Source organism: Canis lupus, chromosome 4, assembly GCF_003254725.2.
Source record: "Canis lupus dingo isolate Sandy chromosome 4, ASM325472v2, whole genome shotgun sequence".
NCBI lineage: Eukaryota > Metazoa > Chordata > Mammalia > Carnivora > Canidae > Canis > Canis lupus.
In genome coordinates, this window is record NC_064246.1 from 62,090,545 (window position 1) to 62,106,213 (window position 15,669).

Sequence of the window (15,669 nt, forward strand, 5' to 3'; positions counted from 1 at the left end):
CTTTTCCTAATAGCTAGCCCCCTCAGGATCCTGGAAACCTTGTTTCCAAAATACTCTGGAGGCTTGTGCTGTCCCTTACCCCTTCCCAACCTGAAAGTATATAATCAGTCACCCAGCACAACCTCAGAGCTTTGGGTCCTGTCCCTGTGGGTCCTGTTCCCGTGCTTTTAATAAAACCACCTTTTCACATCGAAGAAGCCTTGTTCCTCATTGTACTGATTCTCAAATAGTCCCTGAGTATACAAACTATCTTTTCCTTGAGGCAGTTTTACCCTAACTTCCTATTTCTTGACACTATTAAAAGGCAAACATTTAATACTCCTAAATGCATAACCTTTGCCAGGTTTTTTCATTATCAACACAGAATCATCTATATTCAACAAAAACACATTTTCCCTCTAGAGCATAAAATGGATAAGGTACTGGGCTAGAAAGTAAAGAAATAAAACTGGATGAGTTGGCCCATGAGCTTAATTTCCTTAAACCTGTAGTTTTTGAGTATTATCTAATACAACTTTTCATTTCAAAGAGGAAGGAATAATGTTTATCAAAGGTTAAGTATAGTGAAACAAGACTTGTTCAAAATCTCCTGTATAGCAAGCAGACAGTTATGGAATGAGAATCCTAGTTACTAATCTCAGTCCAATAGTTGTTACATATTAGTGCTTCTAAATTCTTTCTAATGCTTTCATTAACCAGGACATTGGTTCATCCAACCTTCAATAGCATTATCTTATAAAAAAATGATGTGGAGGGAGAGTGGATCCTTTTTTATGTCCCCACCACTATTCACCTACCCATGAGAGGCAAATCCGAATGTGATAAGATGTGGGTAATTTGGAAAAGATCCTCAATCCCATGATTCTGTACCATTTCAATGATTTGCTTAGACTTGCTGCCTCAATAACTAGAGAAACAGGACTATCTATATAAAGTCTCTTTACATAAAATGATTTATATTGCTGACTTAAATAAATGAGGCAGCTCACAAGTATTATAGTGAATTCAAGGGTGGAATAATCAGCTTCAAATTCCTTTTGCAGAGAAATGTATTTTACAAAGTCCGTAATTTTACCACGTATCGCATGTCCATTAAATAGGTTTTGTGCGACATGTTGGAGACAAGGCAGTGGCTAAGATGGATATGATTCCTGCTACATTGTAAGGTTAAAATTCCTGATCCACTGTTAGCCTGCAGTATTATAAGACACTACCCACTAAGCTTTTTCAAGTTATACTGTTTATTGACTTTGATAACGTTCCTCAATTTTCTTGCCCAGGGAGCAGAAATCAGAGTGGGAAAGTACCTGATTTCAACAGCAGCAGAGACTAGTTCACACCTGCAATTCACATGGCAACTGTAGTCATGTAGTCCTGGTGACCACTTAGACATTAACCAGAGATTTAACAGTTTAATTAGATTTCCTGTTATTAAACTCACATTGCAGACCTCAAATGAATAATTTTCAAGGTGTCAGACATGAAATATGGTAGGCTGCAAAGATGGAAAACATTAATAGAACTGTTTTTGATAAGCTATATTAGTTTAATTAAAAAGCAATTTAATTTAAATCAAAATAATATTTTAAAGACCACGATCACTTTGAGAATAATTATATAATTAAGAAATTTAGAAACTGCCAAGAACATGTTTTAATAAGAAGCTTTACTTACTAAATTTGTTTTTAGATCTTAAAAAGTCTACTACAAAGAATAGGATAAACTTATAAATGATTATAACTTAACTATGTTCTTTTTTTTTTTTCTTAACTATGTTCTAAACACTTATTAACTACTTCAATCCTTATAACAATGCCCATTGTACGTAGGAGAAAATGGAAGTGCAAAGGCATACAAATACTAAAAGAGCAACATGGATCTAAACTCAGGCAGTTTGGCTTCACACTCTTAATCATAAGCTATGTAACACTAAATACTAAAAGGCAAGTATTTTAGATAACAAGCTTTATATAGTACTTTCACATTTATATGTCAAATATGTTACATAACACTAATAATATTTTACATTTACATATTGCCTTAAATTAACAGCTTACTTAAATAGACATTATCTCATTCAAATAGATAACTTAGATTCAAATTCACCTGCTCATTTAGAATAGAAGAATGCATTAGGTAAAAATACATACTAGTGCTTGTAAATCCAACAGAAATACAGCAGAAATGTCAGATGGAGAGAGGTAAGGGTCAGAACTAATAATTATCAAGTATCTGTCATGTATGAGATACTGGGCTAGGTACACTATGAGTTAAGTATCATGACTTCAAAGGAAAAAAGTCCATTATGAAATTAACCCAAAATCATGTAGCTTCCAAATTGGCATAATAAGGATCAGAATTCAGACTGGACTGACTCCAAAGCCTCTCTTCACTACCATGTTGCATGGCTTAATAGATAATGAGAAAAAAAATTTTGCATTTTTGTTTTAGGAACATCAATATAAACAATAGTTTTAGGTGGCTACCTCAAAAACTAATACCCTCTTAGGCTGCATTAATCTAATTGCAGAGTTGAGATTATGCTTGGTACTATACCCATCATATCTAGAAAAGTAGCCCACAGACATTTAGGCTTACATGAAGTTTTACAGAGAATAAGGGAGCAATAACTATTTTCCAAATAATCGAAGAGCCATTAGGTGGCATTATAGATTATAGATGGAGATTTTTGTCTCAGAGTAAGAATAATAAACAGGTATCAAAACTAGGATAGGCTGCCTGCCTTATGAGATGTTCAACTAGAGTTTATAAACTAAATGTTAGTGATTTTTGCAGAGGGAGTCCTAAATAAGGTAGGAGTAGAAGTAGTTTTACTCCCTGCCTCTATTTCAAATTAGAGCATTTTGGCTCTTACAGGTTATGTGGGCATTCCATTTTAGACTTTTTTTTGGAGGGAGGAGATGTTCTAATGGTATTAAAAAAAAACTAAAAACTACTGGATTAGATATACTATAAAACTTCTCTCAACTCAAATTCTATATCCCTGACTGGTTTTGATTAAGGTCAAGAATATAAAATCATATCTTGATTTTATTTGTCAAAGCAAAACAAAAACAGACCAAACATACCATTTTTTTCTGCAAAGGCAGCTGCATCTTCTTTAGTACTGAAGGTTAAAACCATGTTGGACAAAGGGTCAGCCCTGTAAGAAATTTTTTTTCCAGGATTTAGCATTAAATTTGCTTTAAAAAACAAAACAAAACAAAAAAAAAACCATGTTTAAAATACAGTAAATGTTTAGAAAATAAATGGTACAATATCAGATAAGTATACTATTGAAGGAATATCTTATTTTAAAACTGCTAACTCCTTGAATATCTTTTCCTATGTTAAACTGAGATTTTCTTTTTCTTTTTAAAGATTTTATTTATTTATTCATGAGAGACACAGAGAGAAACGGGCAGAGACCTAGGCAGAGGGAGAAGCAGGATCCATGCAGGAAGCCTGATGTGGTATTTCGATCCTGGGACTCTGGGATCACACCCTGAATCCAAGGCAGACGCTCAACTGCTGGGCCATCCAGGCGTCCCAAACTGAGATTTTCTACACTATACTGTCAAATTTAAAAATTTATAACTGCAAAGACATTCTGCAATTTTGGGGCTTTAATAAAATCATTTATTCACCCCTTCAGGAAAAAATAATAGAATTGAATATTTAAAATCCCAACAAAATTCTCAAATTGACCTTATAAATTCAATATCAAGATATTTACTGGTGAGTGCAATTGTCAGTACTATCATTACCCTAAAAAATAGATGGCAACAACACCCACTCTTCTAAATGAACCTTCCAGCATTACAGACAATAATTAAGCATATGACCAGATGAAAAATTAAAGCTCCAAGAATTAACATCTGATTGAGTTCTTCAATACAGGATAGTGATAATGTTTACAAGTCTACAAGGAAACTTCTTGGGTGCCTGAGTGGCTCAGTTGGTTAAGTGTCTGCCTTTGGCTCAGGTAATGATCCCAGAGTCCTGGGATGGAGCTCCACCTCAGGCTCTTGGCTCCAAGAGGAGCCTGCTTCTCCCTCTCCCTGCTGCTCCCCCTGCTTGTTCACGTATATGCACTCTTTCAGTGTCAAATAAATAAAATTATTTTTTAAGAACCCAAGTTTATATAGAAACTTCACAAAATGCACAAAATATATTATTTCAGAAATATCACTTTTATCAGTACATTTATTAAAAGGTAGAACACGGTTTGCTCCAAAAGTTTATTATAAATCTCTCAAAGGCAAATATAGCATTCTGTGAAACATCATTTAGAAATGTGGAAATAAAAAACTAAGATTTAGAAAGTAATGTGGATAATGGGAAGATATGAGATACACATAGGGAGAGAATTTATGGGAAGTAGCCCTCACTGGAATTAAGATCCATAAATTATTGCTGCTGAACTTCTAGTCCTCTATTATGGCTCCTTTGAGATCCTCATAATGATAGGTATTCTTACCATGTCCTCTCCTTGTAAGGAAAAAATGCTTTACACATTGGTTAGCTATATTAGTACCAATAACAAGTAATTTATTGACCTCTCCTTTATGCACAAATGGTTTCTCAGTTGATAATTTGGATAAAATATACTGAGAACAAAAATGGCAACATAAATATGATTCAGTAATTTTTTAAAAAGATTTATTTATGAAAGAGAGAATGAGCAGGAGGGGCAGAGGAAGAAGGAGAATCTCCAGGAGACTCCCCACTGAGCACAGAGCCCAACACAGGGCTCAATCCCACAGCCTGGAGATCACAGCCTGAGCCAAAACCAAGACTCAGACGCTTATCTGCGCCACTTAGAAGCCTCTGATCCAGTAATTTGGTAAGCACTGACATTCATGTTAGCTTCGTTGAGAATAGGAAACAAAACAAAAACTGTAGGAAAAAATTGGGAGCCAAAAGCTCCATTTTCTGCAAAGGTGGTATTGCCATTATTATTCTCATTTTATTGAGGAAGAATTACATACATAAATTGAACAGTAACAATGTGCATCAATAAGCCAACATTTTTCCAGCACTCCGTTTCTATCCTTTTCATCCTCCATCACCTACCTTTTGAAGTTCTAAGTATGTTGCCACTACCAGCGTTCACCCTTTCTTATCCTTTCCCCAAACTACCATACTTTCCTAACTAATCTTTCTTCTCCCTCCTTGACTCCAATCTACCCTTGACCATGTTGTCAGCTTAATTTTCCTAGTTTGACTCTTAAATTCACTGTCCAACTAGAAAACTTAAAATAGTTTCCTCTGTTTACCACATGAATTTCAAAATTTCCTACACTTTAGCATTCCAGCACTTCTCCAATATGATCAGAACCCACTTTCTACTCTTCTTTTGAATTATGCCCCTTGGAGGTAACCAACTAGCCAAACAGATTGCTAAGTGTTCCTCTAAATGTAGCCTATATGTTCCCACCAGCTCAATCTGTTCCTCCCACTAGAAATATAGAGGAAGACCAATATACAGCATAGAGAAGTCCATCCCAACCATCTCTCATGGTTTACAATGAATATCAGTCTTTTCTATGAAGTATTTTCTTTTATATCCAACTTCCTCCAACTATAAATAACCTCTTTTCCATCTTTACTAAATATAATTTGTACTTATGTTTTTAAACTTTACATGCTCAATCCCCAATTACTGAGGTTCCAATTTTGGTAATGGCAGATTTACCTACCATTAAAATAAGATTCATCTGCCTAACAATTACATAATAAGCTGCGGACAAAACAAAAAAAAATCCAACTGTCTGAAGGGAAGAGCGTGACCAAATGCAGGAATGAAAATGGAAAGGATTAGACCTTTGAAAGAAGGGAACCACAATGGATTAGATTCAAATTGATTGAATTTTCCCCCTAAAGGTACTCTCTGGTACAGACATTAAAACCCATCTAGAACTCAAGCAGAAAGCCATAGTCTTATCAGCGCAAGGAATCTGAGGACCGGAGTTTTTAGGATTGCCAGAGCAGCTGCAAAGTAGGGGAGGAAAGAGTGAAAAGGAGGAATTTGCAGAGGAGGGAACTTCTGCAAACAAATGGGCAGGGCTCTAAAACAATAGCTGAGAAGCCTGAAAGAATTAACCAGAGATTTCAGCAGCTGTTTCCTTGCTACAGGGAAGACTAAATTTGGAGTCCCAAAGAGTTAGAAGGACTTGGTTAAGTACTTTGTGCTTTCCACCAAGACCTGCCTTTTTATTATTATTTTTCAAATTTTAAGTAGGCTCCATGCTGGGCATGGAGCTTAACCTGGGGCTTGAACTCATACCCGGAGATCAAGACCTGAGCTGATATTAAGAATCAGACACTTAACCAACTGGGCCACCTATGCATTCCTATACCTTTTTATTTTTTAACACTATGTTTCTAGGACTATGACTACAGAGTAAAACTGAAACAGACCCACCCTACAAAGCATAAAATATACCCTCTACAAATTCAAGGTAATCTATTTGTAATTTAACTGTCTGCTGGAACAAAACTCATCACATTACCAGTGTCATTAAGTGGATAGGCATAAGGATAGAGAATTTAGAGAATTATACTTTTTTTTTCTTTTCCTTTTTTCAGAATGAAACTTAATAAAAATTGGCTTGATCAGGATTAATTAGCATATTAATAAAGTCATAGGTTCACCTGATGTACAAGAATCTTCATTTTAGTATTATGCATAATAACTCCAACTGAAAATTGTTGTTCAAAAGACAGCAAGCCTGGGGGCACCTGGGTGGTTCAGTAGTTGAGTGTCTGCCTTCGGGTCAGGTTGTGATCCCAGGGTCCTGGGATTGAGCCTGCTTCTCCTGCTACCTATGTCTCTGCCTCTCTCTGCCTCTCTCCTGAATAAATAAAGAAAATCTGAAAAAAAAAAAAAAAAAAAAAAAAGACAACAGGACTAAAATGGAGTCACTTGTACTTAGCCCCATATCAGCAAATCAGCACTTGACACCTATCTTAACTGCAATTTCAATTTCTCTCAGGAATGAATAAGTCTTAAACTAGTCAAGCTGGAATACCAATCAGAGGCAAGGTAATCTGTTCTTTCCTTGTCCTTGTCCTTGTCCTTTTTTGCCCGTAAGTCTTTCATTTTGTAAAGCTTTTAGTAGCTTCTATTTGCTAGATGGAATGCTGCTGGATTCATGAATCACTGAATTAAGCCAATTTGATCTTCAAATTTACTCAGCTGAATTTTGTTTTTAACCAATTTAGTGGCAGCTGTGGGATCTGAAGCAAATTTCTGATGGCATTCAGATACAATAAGCAACAGGTGTGGTACCCACAAACCCTTGAATTCTTGGTTCATCATTTCCAAGAGCCATGAGTAAGTTTCTCTTGATTCTGGGCTCCACTCTCTCTGCACAATCCCAATCTAATTGGCTTACAAGCCAGTTCCATGCTGGAATTCTGGCTTAACTGGTGGAAACCCCCAGTGTTGATTCTGTCCCAAGACCCATGTGGGAACTGTTAGTGGCAGCTGCAGTTTCCCGCTGATGTGGTGCCTCCAGTCCCCATCTGTTGGTGTCGGCTAGTTTAATCCTTTCCCCAGTCCAAGGTTCCATGGTGGAAATCACTGGTGGTACACACAGGACTATCTCATGGCCAAACACAGTAACATCTCTAGGTTATTGCCAATATACTACGATATACATGTTTGTTTGTCTTGTGTTGGGTAAAGGCTAATGCTAATGCGGATCTTGGAAGCAAAGAAGCTGCAAAAATTGGTAGGAACATATTGAGCACTTAAAAGCTGTTAGAGCATTCACCAACTAACTCAAAGATCCCCACGTTAGTATAAATTGGCTGCAGAATAGATTAGATTGACACTATATCACTGCCAACCTCAAAATATCTGTGCAATGAGGTACGCTGCAAAATATCACAAAATCCCCAGTGTAGCAGCACATCCCTTTTAGGTATACGTTTGGCTCTGAGAGATCCAAAGATTTAGCTTTAAAAGAAAAAAAAAAAGAAAAGAAAGAAAAGAAAAGAAAAGAAAAGAAAGAAAAGAAAGGAAGAAAGAAAGAAAAAGAGATCCATAAATTCTAAAAAGTTAAGCATGCCACCTTCTGGCACACCTGCATATTTTGTCTAAAAACTATGGTCTCAGAAGTTCTATAGCTTGGTGAAATATCTACCAAAATGTCAAAATTTTATTAGAGACAACCTAGAATTACACTGGCCATTATGGAAAACGTTCCAATTAGATGAGATCATTCATTTAAGAAATGCACTTGAAAACAAGGGTTCCTGAACTGAACAAACAGAATGGGATACGTATTTTAATTGGTATTCAGAAGATTGCAAAATGTATCAAGATTCCAAAATTACTTCATTAAAAAATATGAAGCAAAAGGCTAATGAAAAATTAAAGACACAAGAGGTACTTTAAAAAGATATAAAACCGGAATGATTCCTATTGCTCCCCTCTAATCTTCCTTTACTTTAGTATTCAACATTCTACTGATCTATCTAAACTGCCTTTCCACCCTGAAGAGACTATTCAAAGGTTACCTTTTATGATAAAATCATTCTTTCACTCCTTGATCAAAGACCAAACTAAAAACCATAGTTAAAGAACTTCCTAAACCCAAGGATGATCCACAAAAGTTTTCTGAAGAATTTATTCAAGTCATTATGAGGACTTATGACCCCAGGCTGCCAGATCTTGTGCATATGCTGGTGGGACGTGGGGAAGCCCAAACAGGATACAAAGCAGGATGGTGTAACTCCAAGGATGATATCCCAGATCCTTAACCTTCAACCTGGTTCCCTTGTGGACAAGAAAAGGCTCACAGAACAGCCCACTGATTTTTTTTTTTAAGATTTTATTTATTTATTCATGAGAGACAGACAGAGAGAGAGAGAGAGAGAGAGAGAAAGGCAGAGACACAGGCAGAGGGAGAAGCAGGCTCTATACAGGGAGCCCGACATGGGACTCGATCCTGGGTCTCCAGGATCACACCCTGGGCTGAAGGCAGCGCTAAACCTCTGAGCCACCGGAGCTGCCCCCACTGATCTTTAAAAGACATTCCTAGAGTCTTCCCTGTTCACATTGGTAAATTATTCAAAAGTGCAGAAAAAAGAAAGATGAATCTACCGCAGACTTTAAGCTTACTTGGAAGCTCTCTTCCTGTGGCATTCTGGGCTCTATACAATAACTGAGGTCACCCAATTTGCTCTAACTGTCCTATTTGTAAATGGATTATCTCTTGAGATTAGTGGATTGACAAACAAGCAAAAAACAGGATGGGAGACAACTGACTGAACCTGTAATCACAGCTGAGCACTTTGAAAGGACTTGGGAACAGCACCACGAACAGAATTCTGCCAACCTACTAGCCTTACAACTACAATAGCTCCAAGACCAGGCACCTAAAATAATGTCCAGGTCCCCCATATCACACCCTCCTAGGGGTCCACAATCAAAACAATGGCCCAAGTGTTGATGCTTCATTTGCAATCAACCAGGACACTAGAAAAAAGTATCCTCAAAGGTTCTATGCAAATCTGTCAACATCAGCTCAAGTGAAGCAGATGTTTCCTCCAGAAACATTAGTAAAAAAAATTTTAAATATATATATTTTAAGATTTTATTTATTTATTCATGAGAGATACAGAGAGAGAGGCAGAGACACAGGCAGAGAGAGAGAAGCAGGCTCCATGCAGGGAACCCAACATGGGACTCGATGCCAGGTCTCCAGGATCAAGCCCTAGGCTGAAGGCAGGCGCCAAACCGCTGAGCCACCCAGGTGTCCCCAGAAACATTAGTAAAATCTTTAGCTAACTGAGCAGATAACCTTAATTTATTTTATCTACTAGAAAAACAACTTAGATTCAACTTCTTTTATAACTAGTGAGTTATATATTACTACTGTACCTGATTCATGGCAGTAATTTTAAAATAGAAGTTATAAGTTCTCTATTACATCTCTCTGTAGATCTATGTGTTGCAGATAAGTTATTTTTTTTTATCTCTAGACGGTATTGGTAAAATTAATTTGTAAAAGAGTTCTATTTAATTGGCTTAAGGAAAATTAAGCACTTATATGAATTAAGGTATTCCTAAAATTCTCAGATAGACAATAGAAACTAATCCAACTGTTACTCAGATTCATGAGATCTGGGAAAATATTCAGCATCAAAGCTAATTTAAGTTTGTTGGTTTAATTAAAATAGTTCTTTAGAATTATCAATAGTGAATTTAATGCAGACATACAACTTTTATTCTATTTGGGCTTAATAGTCAAGTATGTTCATATTATCTCTGTTATGGAACTTGTCAGGAAAAAAAATAATATGAATTTTCACAAGTGATCTAAACATAATTTTTGAAAATGAGTGAATTAAAGATTTATTTATTTTCGAGAGAGCACACATGTGCCAGAAAGGGAGGAGGAGCAGACAGAGAAAGAGAGAAAGAGAGAGAGAGAGAAGGAGGGAAAGAGGGAGGGAGGGAGGGAGGGAGAAAATTTCAAGCAGACTCCTCACTGAATGTGGAGCCTGACTTGAGGCTTGATCTCATGACCCTAAGACTAAGATCATGACCAGAGCCAAACTAACAGACACTTAACTGACCAGGCTACCCAGGTACCCTAAGAACAAATGAATTAAAATAGGCTTAAGCAAGATAAAAAGCTTTAAATGAATTTTTAGAATAGTTTCCCCAGATTTTTTTTAAGATTTTATTTATTTATTCATGAAAGACACAAAAAGAGAGAGGCAGAGACAGGCAGAGGAAGAGAGGTAGGCTCCTTGCAGGGAACGTGATACAGGACTTGATCCCAGAACCCCAGGATCACGACCTGAGCTAAAAGTAGACGCTCAACCACTGAGTCACCCAAGTACCCCTCTCCAAGTCTTTTTTTAACCCGAGACCTTAACGTTGTGTTAAATTAAGTGATGGAATATAATTAAATCTCTAGATCATTTACAAATAATATAAAAACTGAAACATTACTGAATATACGTTTATCTACTTTTGGCTTCCTTTTACTGAGGAATTAAAAGTATTTGGATCTATTAGTAAACATGCTTTGTGCCTGAGAAAATTATTATGAGAAAACAAGCATTTCTAGAAATAACAAAAAGTTTAAGTCTGCCAATCCACAGAATGCTAAAGACAATTCATTACTGTTTACTTCTTAATTTTCATTAAAAATTAAAATTTTTAGGGGCACTTGTTTGGCTCAATCAATAGAGCATGCAACTCTTGATCTCAGGGTCATGAATTCAAGCTCCACATTGAGTATGGAGCCTACTCAGGTTTTTTTTATTATTATTATTTTTTAAGGTTCTAGGGTTAAAAATTCTAACATATATAATTAAAGCCACTAAGGTTTATGGAAAAGGAATTTTTGGACAGGAATATTAAGCATGGTCAAGACTGGCTAAGACCAGAATGACTTTAAGTGAATGTGTTTTATAGTAAGCTAGTGCAGGAGTGCCTGGGTGGCCCAGTCCATTAAGCACCTGACTCTTGATTTTGGCTCACGATCTCAGAGTTTTGAGATCTAGCCCTACATTAGGCTCCATGCTGAGTATGAAGCCTGCTTAAAATCCTCTCTCTCTCCCCCACGCTCCTCCCCAAATCACATGATAGATAGATAGATAGATAGATAGATAGATAGATAGATAGATAGATGATAGATAAAGGGAACTAGTGCAAAATCAGAATGTGGTTTTCACTCTGTTAAAAGAACAAAGTTTTCTTGGACTATTTGGTCTGCTTTTGATGAGAGACTAAAAGATTCTTTTTCCTTTACCTTTTTATATAATCTGCCTAGAAAACAAAGATTTTATCTTGTCAAAATAATTTCCTGTGTTTCATGTTTTTATCACATCTTTAATTACTTAAGAAAACTGAATCTTGGGCAGCCCAGGTGGCTTGGTGGTTTGGCGCTGCCTTCAGCCCAGGGCGTGATCCTGGAGACCCGGGATCAAGTCCCACATCAGGCTCCCTGCATGGAGCCTCCTTCTCCCTCTGCCTGTGTCTCTGCCTCTCTCTGTCTCTGTGTCTCCCATGAATAAATAAATTAAATCTTAAAAAGAAACAAAAACAAAAACAAAAAAAACTGAATCTTCCCCATTAAAAGAACTAAGGTTATTATTTTGCAATGATCTAACTTTTTCTATTTGCCTTCCAAGTCTTTAACTGTCGCTACGGTTAATTGGGTAACTACTGTTTCACAGTAACCTATGATCCCACCTGACCAAGTGTTTTCTAATCTGTGATTTTTTGATCAACTTCCCAAAAATCATAGTATTTCTGACTTAAACTAATTTTAGTATTTTTCTAGGGGGTCCCTGGAAAATTGGAAAAGATTTGTATTCTCTCCTTATAAAAAGAGAGATGTTAAACTAATTAGGCCTACTTGAAATGTTAAATGAGGAAAAGCACTGTCAACTAGTATTAAGCCTTCTTTATGTTGTTTTTATATAGGCATGTATTATAAGTGTTCTAAAAAATTATATGAAATTCCTAGAAATCTGATGTCCTGGTATAATGTTATATCATTCATAATTCTACTTATCTTAAAATGATGTGTAACACACACACACACACACACACACACACACAAATTTCCTTGTCTATTCCATTTTAAGGGACTCTTGTCAGACCTTTAACACAGTTAAGTCTTTTAAGGCTTTTGTCACTCAGAGATGTTGTTTTACTCTGATGCTTAAGTGTTCCTGCAAAAGTACTACACATTCATGGAAAGGATTTTGACAAGTACAGGTTATTTTTTTTTTTAAGATTTCTTTTTAAGTAATCACAATACCCAACATGGGGCTCAAACTTACAACTCCAAGATCAACAGGTACATGTTCTACTGACTGAGCCATGCCAGGTGCCCTGCCAATGACAGGTTTCTGATAACTAAAATCATACAACTGAACTAGAAATTCCTATTTCCAGAACTATTAGAAAAAACTGGATTTAAGAATTAATAACATGGTTGGCTCAGTTCAGTAGAACATGTGACTCTTTAAAAAAAATATATTTATTTATTCATGAGAGACACACACACACAGAGAAAGAGAGAGAGAGAGAGAGAGAGGCACAGACACAGGCAGAGGGAGAAGCAGGCCCCATGCAGGGAGCCCGACATGGGACTTGATCCCAGGTCTCCAGGATCACACCCTGGGCTGAAGGCAGGCGCTAAACCACTGAGACACCTGGGCTGCCGAACATGTGACTCTTAAAGGCCATGAACCCCATGTTGGACACAGAGCCTACTTAAAAAAATAAAGAATAACATAGGACTGAATGAGGAAAATTATAATTTTTATCACTTCTTGTTTGAAATACTGCTGGTTCTTTAATGTTTTGCTTTTCCAGATTTGGCAATTTGGTAAAGTATACCTTTGTAAATAAAGATGAAATACTAAAGTATTCTTTTTTTTTTTAAGTAGGCTCCACACCCAGTGGGACTTGAACAAATGACCCTGGAATCAAGAATTGGCTGCTTAACCAACTGAGCCACCCAGGCACCCCAGGAGTATTCTTTTCATAGTAATATAGTTAGTTATTTACATAACTTCAATAAAAGTCTGTTCTCCTTATAACATAACTGAAAGTACTGGTTATGGGACACCTAGGTGGCTCAGCAGTTGGGCATCTGCCTTCAGCTCAGGGCGTGTGATCCTGGAGTCCTGGGATCAAGTCCCACATCGGCTCCCTGCATGGAACCTACTTCTCCCTCTGCCTATGTCTCTTTCTCTCTCTGTGTGTGTCTCTCATGAATAAATAAATAAAAATAAAAAAAATAAAAAAAGGAAATACTAGTTATGTCACCAAGGCTTTAACTGGAGGTTTTACAAGTAAAATTTGATGGCCGGTCCTTCAGAGGCTTTTGAAAGTCCAAAGATTCCTTAATAAAAATTTCAGCAAAGCAGTCTTCAAAAAGAGCTTATATGGTCAGTCACTATTCTCACTGCACTTATATAAACAATCAGGCCAAGTTTACTGTAAACAAATGAGTTTTATGGTGATTATCTTTGAGTTTGTTTTTTTGTTTTGTTTTGTTTTTTTTTTTAAAGAGTGGAGTTACTTGTAGAGAATAAGATGTTTGTACCTTTTAAATGTCAGATTCTGGCCCTATTAACTATTTTTGAGGTTTTGTTACATGTCTGCATGTATCCTGAATTTTTCTAGTTTCCTCAAATATCTGGCTACAACTCTCAAAACTAGTTTTTCTTTTTTTTTTTTTTTAAGATTTTATTTATTTATTCATTCATAAGAGAGAGAGGAGGCAGAGGGAGAGGGATAAGCAGGACCCTGGGACCACAATTCAAGCTGAAGGCATACACTTAACCAACTGAGGCACCCCGGTGCCCCTAAACTAAGATTTTCAATTCTCTCCCACCTTTGGGATCACTAAGAGTGCCCTTCAATCTCCTTGGAAAGGTCTCTACCAGTTCCCCCTCACCACCTAGATGGCAGCCAAACTCCAAGGATTAGAAGAACCCCAAGCACATATTTCACAGCTTGAAAAGGCTTCGCCTAATATCTAGTCCTGTGAAAATGTTGGAAACCTTCTAAATAAACTGAAGAAGTAGGTAACATTGATGTATGCTACTTCCTCCCAAGACACCAGATCAAGACCATATTTTAGCCAATATCCTCTTTGTCATAAAAAACTCTGATAGATATACTAAAGACCCCTCAGTCCATTTTCCTGTCTTTTATTAACCTTAAAACTTGGGGAACTTTGCATCCAGGCTCTATATAAAGAAAAGGACACGAGACAAGGGTAACCAGAATAAAACCACAAGTGCGGTCTACAAACCATTAAAATATTACTGGCTTCCATTGCTGATGCCTTTCCAGTCCAGAGCCACAGATTAAAATGGGAATTACTGGGAGGCATTCAGGATTCACTTCCTTTGGCAGGACTCTCTTTCCCTGGTCAACACCACCTGCTATGGATTACCACTTCTGAGGAAGTTGAAACTCAGTTACATAAGATCACTGAGAAAGCCACTTGGCAAAAAAAGGTGAGTCCCTCCAGGGAGTCTTTCTTTGACTTAATTGATTTTGATTGGTTTGGGTCTTAGAGAGTCCTCGGTTCTAAAGTCCAATCCAAACACTGGGAATTATCTCACTTATTATAATCATACTAGTTTTCCCTGGCATGCTGTGTTCTCTCAAAGGTTTTAAATGCATGTTCGTAGCCTCTACCCACTAAGCAAATGATCTCCCTAAGACTGAAACATCAAAAAAGAAAAGAATGACCAGCTTAAAAATATGAACCTGAAGCTGGGGTCTGTCAAAGAGATCAAGACCTGTGACGACACACAAAGGATCAACAAAAGCTGTGAGAACTTTAAAAAGTGGTAGCTGGGAACAATGTTAATGCCTTAAATTTTAATCATATCTCTCAGTTAAGCTGAGAGTCTAATCCAAAAGGTGAGGGGTCGGTGGGGGTGGGGGGCAAGGATTGTTAAAAATATAAAAATAGGCCCAAAATGGGGTCACTTGTGCTAAGCCTCACATCAACAAAGAAAGATTTCATACCTAACCTAACTGTAGTTTCAACCTTTCCCAGGAATGTAATCTTAAACTAGTCAATCCTCGAATTTCCTAGTCAACAATAGTGAGGTAATCCTCCCAATAGGCCTCTTCTGTCCCCAAAGAAAGATGAGGTAATC

At 36.9% G+C, this 15,669-nt stretch overlaps 1 protein-coding gene across 6 annotated transcripts in view; it reads right to left on the minus strand.

Moving 5' to 3' along the window:
• NDUFS4 (NADH:ubiquinone oxidoreductase subunit S4) overlaps positions 1–15,669 on the minus strand; it is a 113,570-nt gene that overhangs the window by 15,820 nt on the left and 82,081 nt on the right. For 4 of the 6 annotated variants that reach the window (XR_007410346.1, XR_007410345.1, XM_025434361.3 and 1 more), the window contains exon 4: positions 3,090–3,163. The exons of 1 other annotated variant lie outside the window; for it this stretch is intronic. Coding sequence is in view for 3 of the 5 variants with exons in the window: in XM_025434361.3 (XP_025290146.3) it covers positions 3,090–3,163 (74 nt within the window). In the remaining 2 variants the exon portion in view is untranslated. Of the gene's footprint in view, positions 1–1,441; positions 1,496–3,089; positions 3,164–15,669 lie in introns of all 6 variants that reach the window. One more of the 6 variants, XM_049109274.1, reaches the window with a different exon arrangement.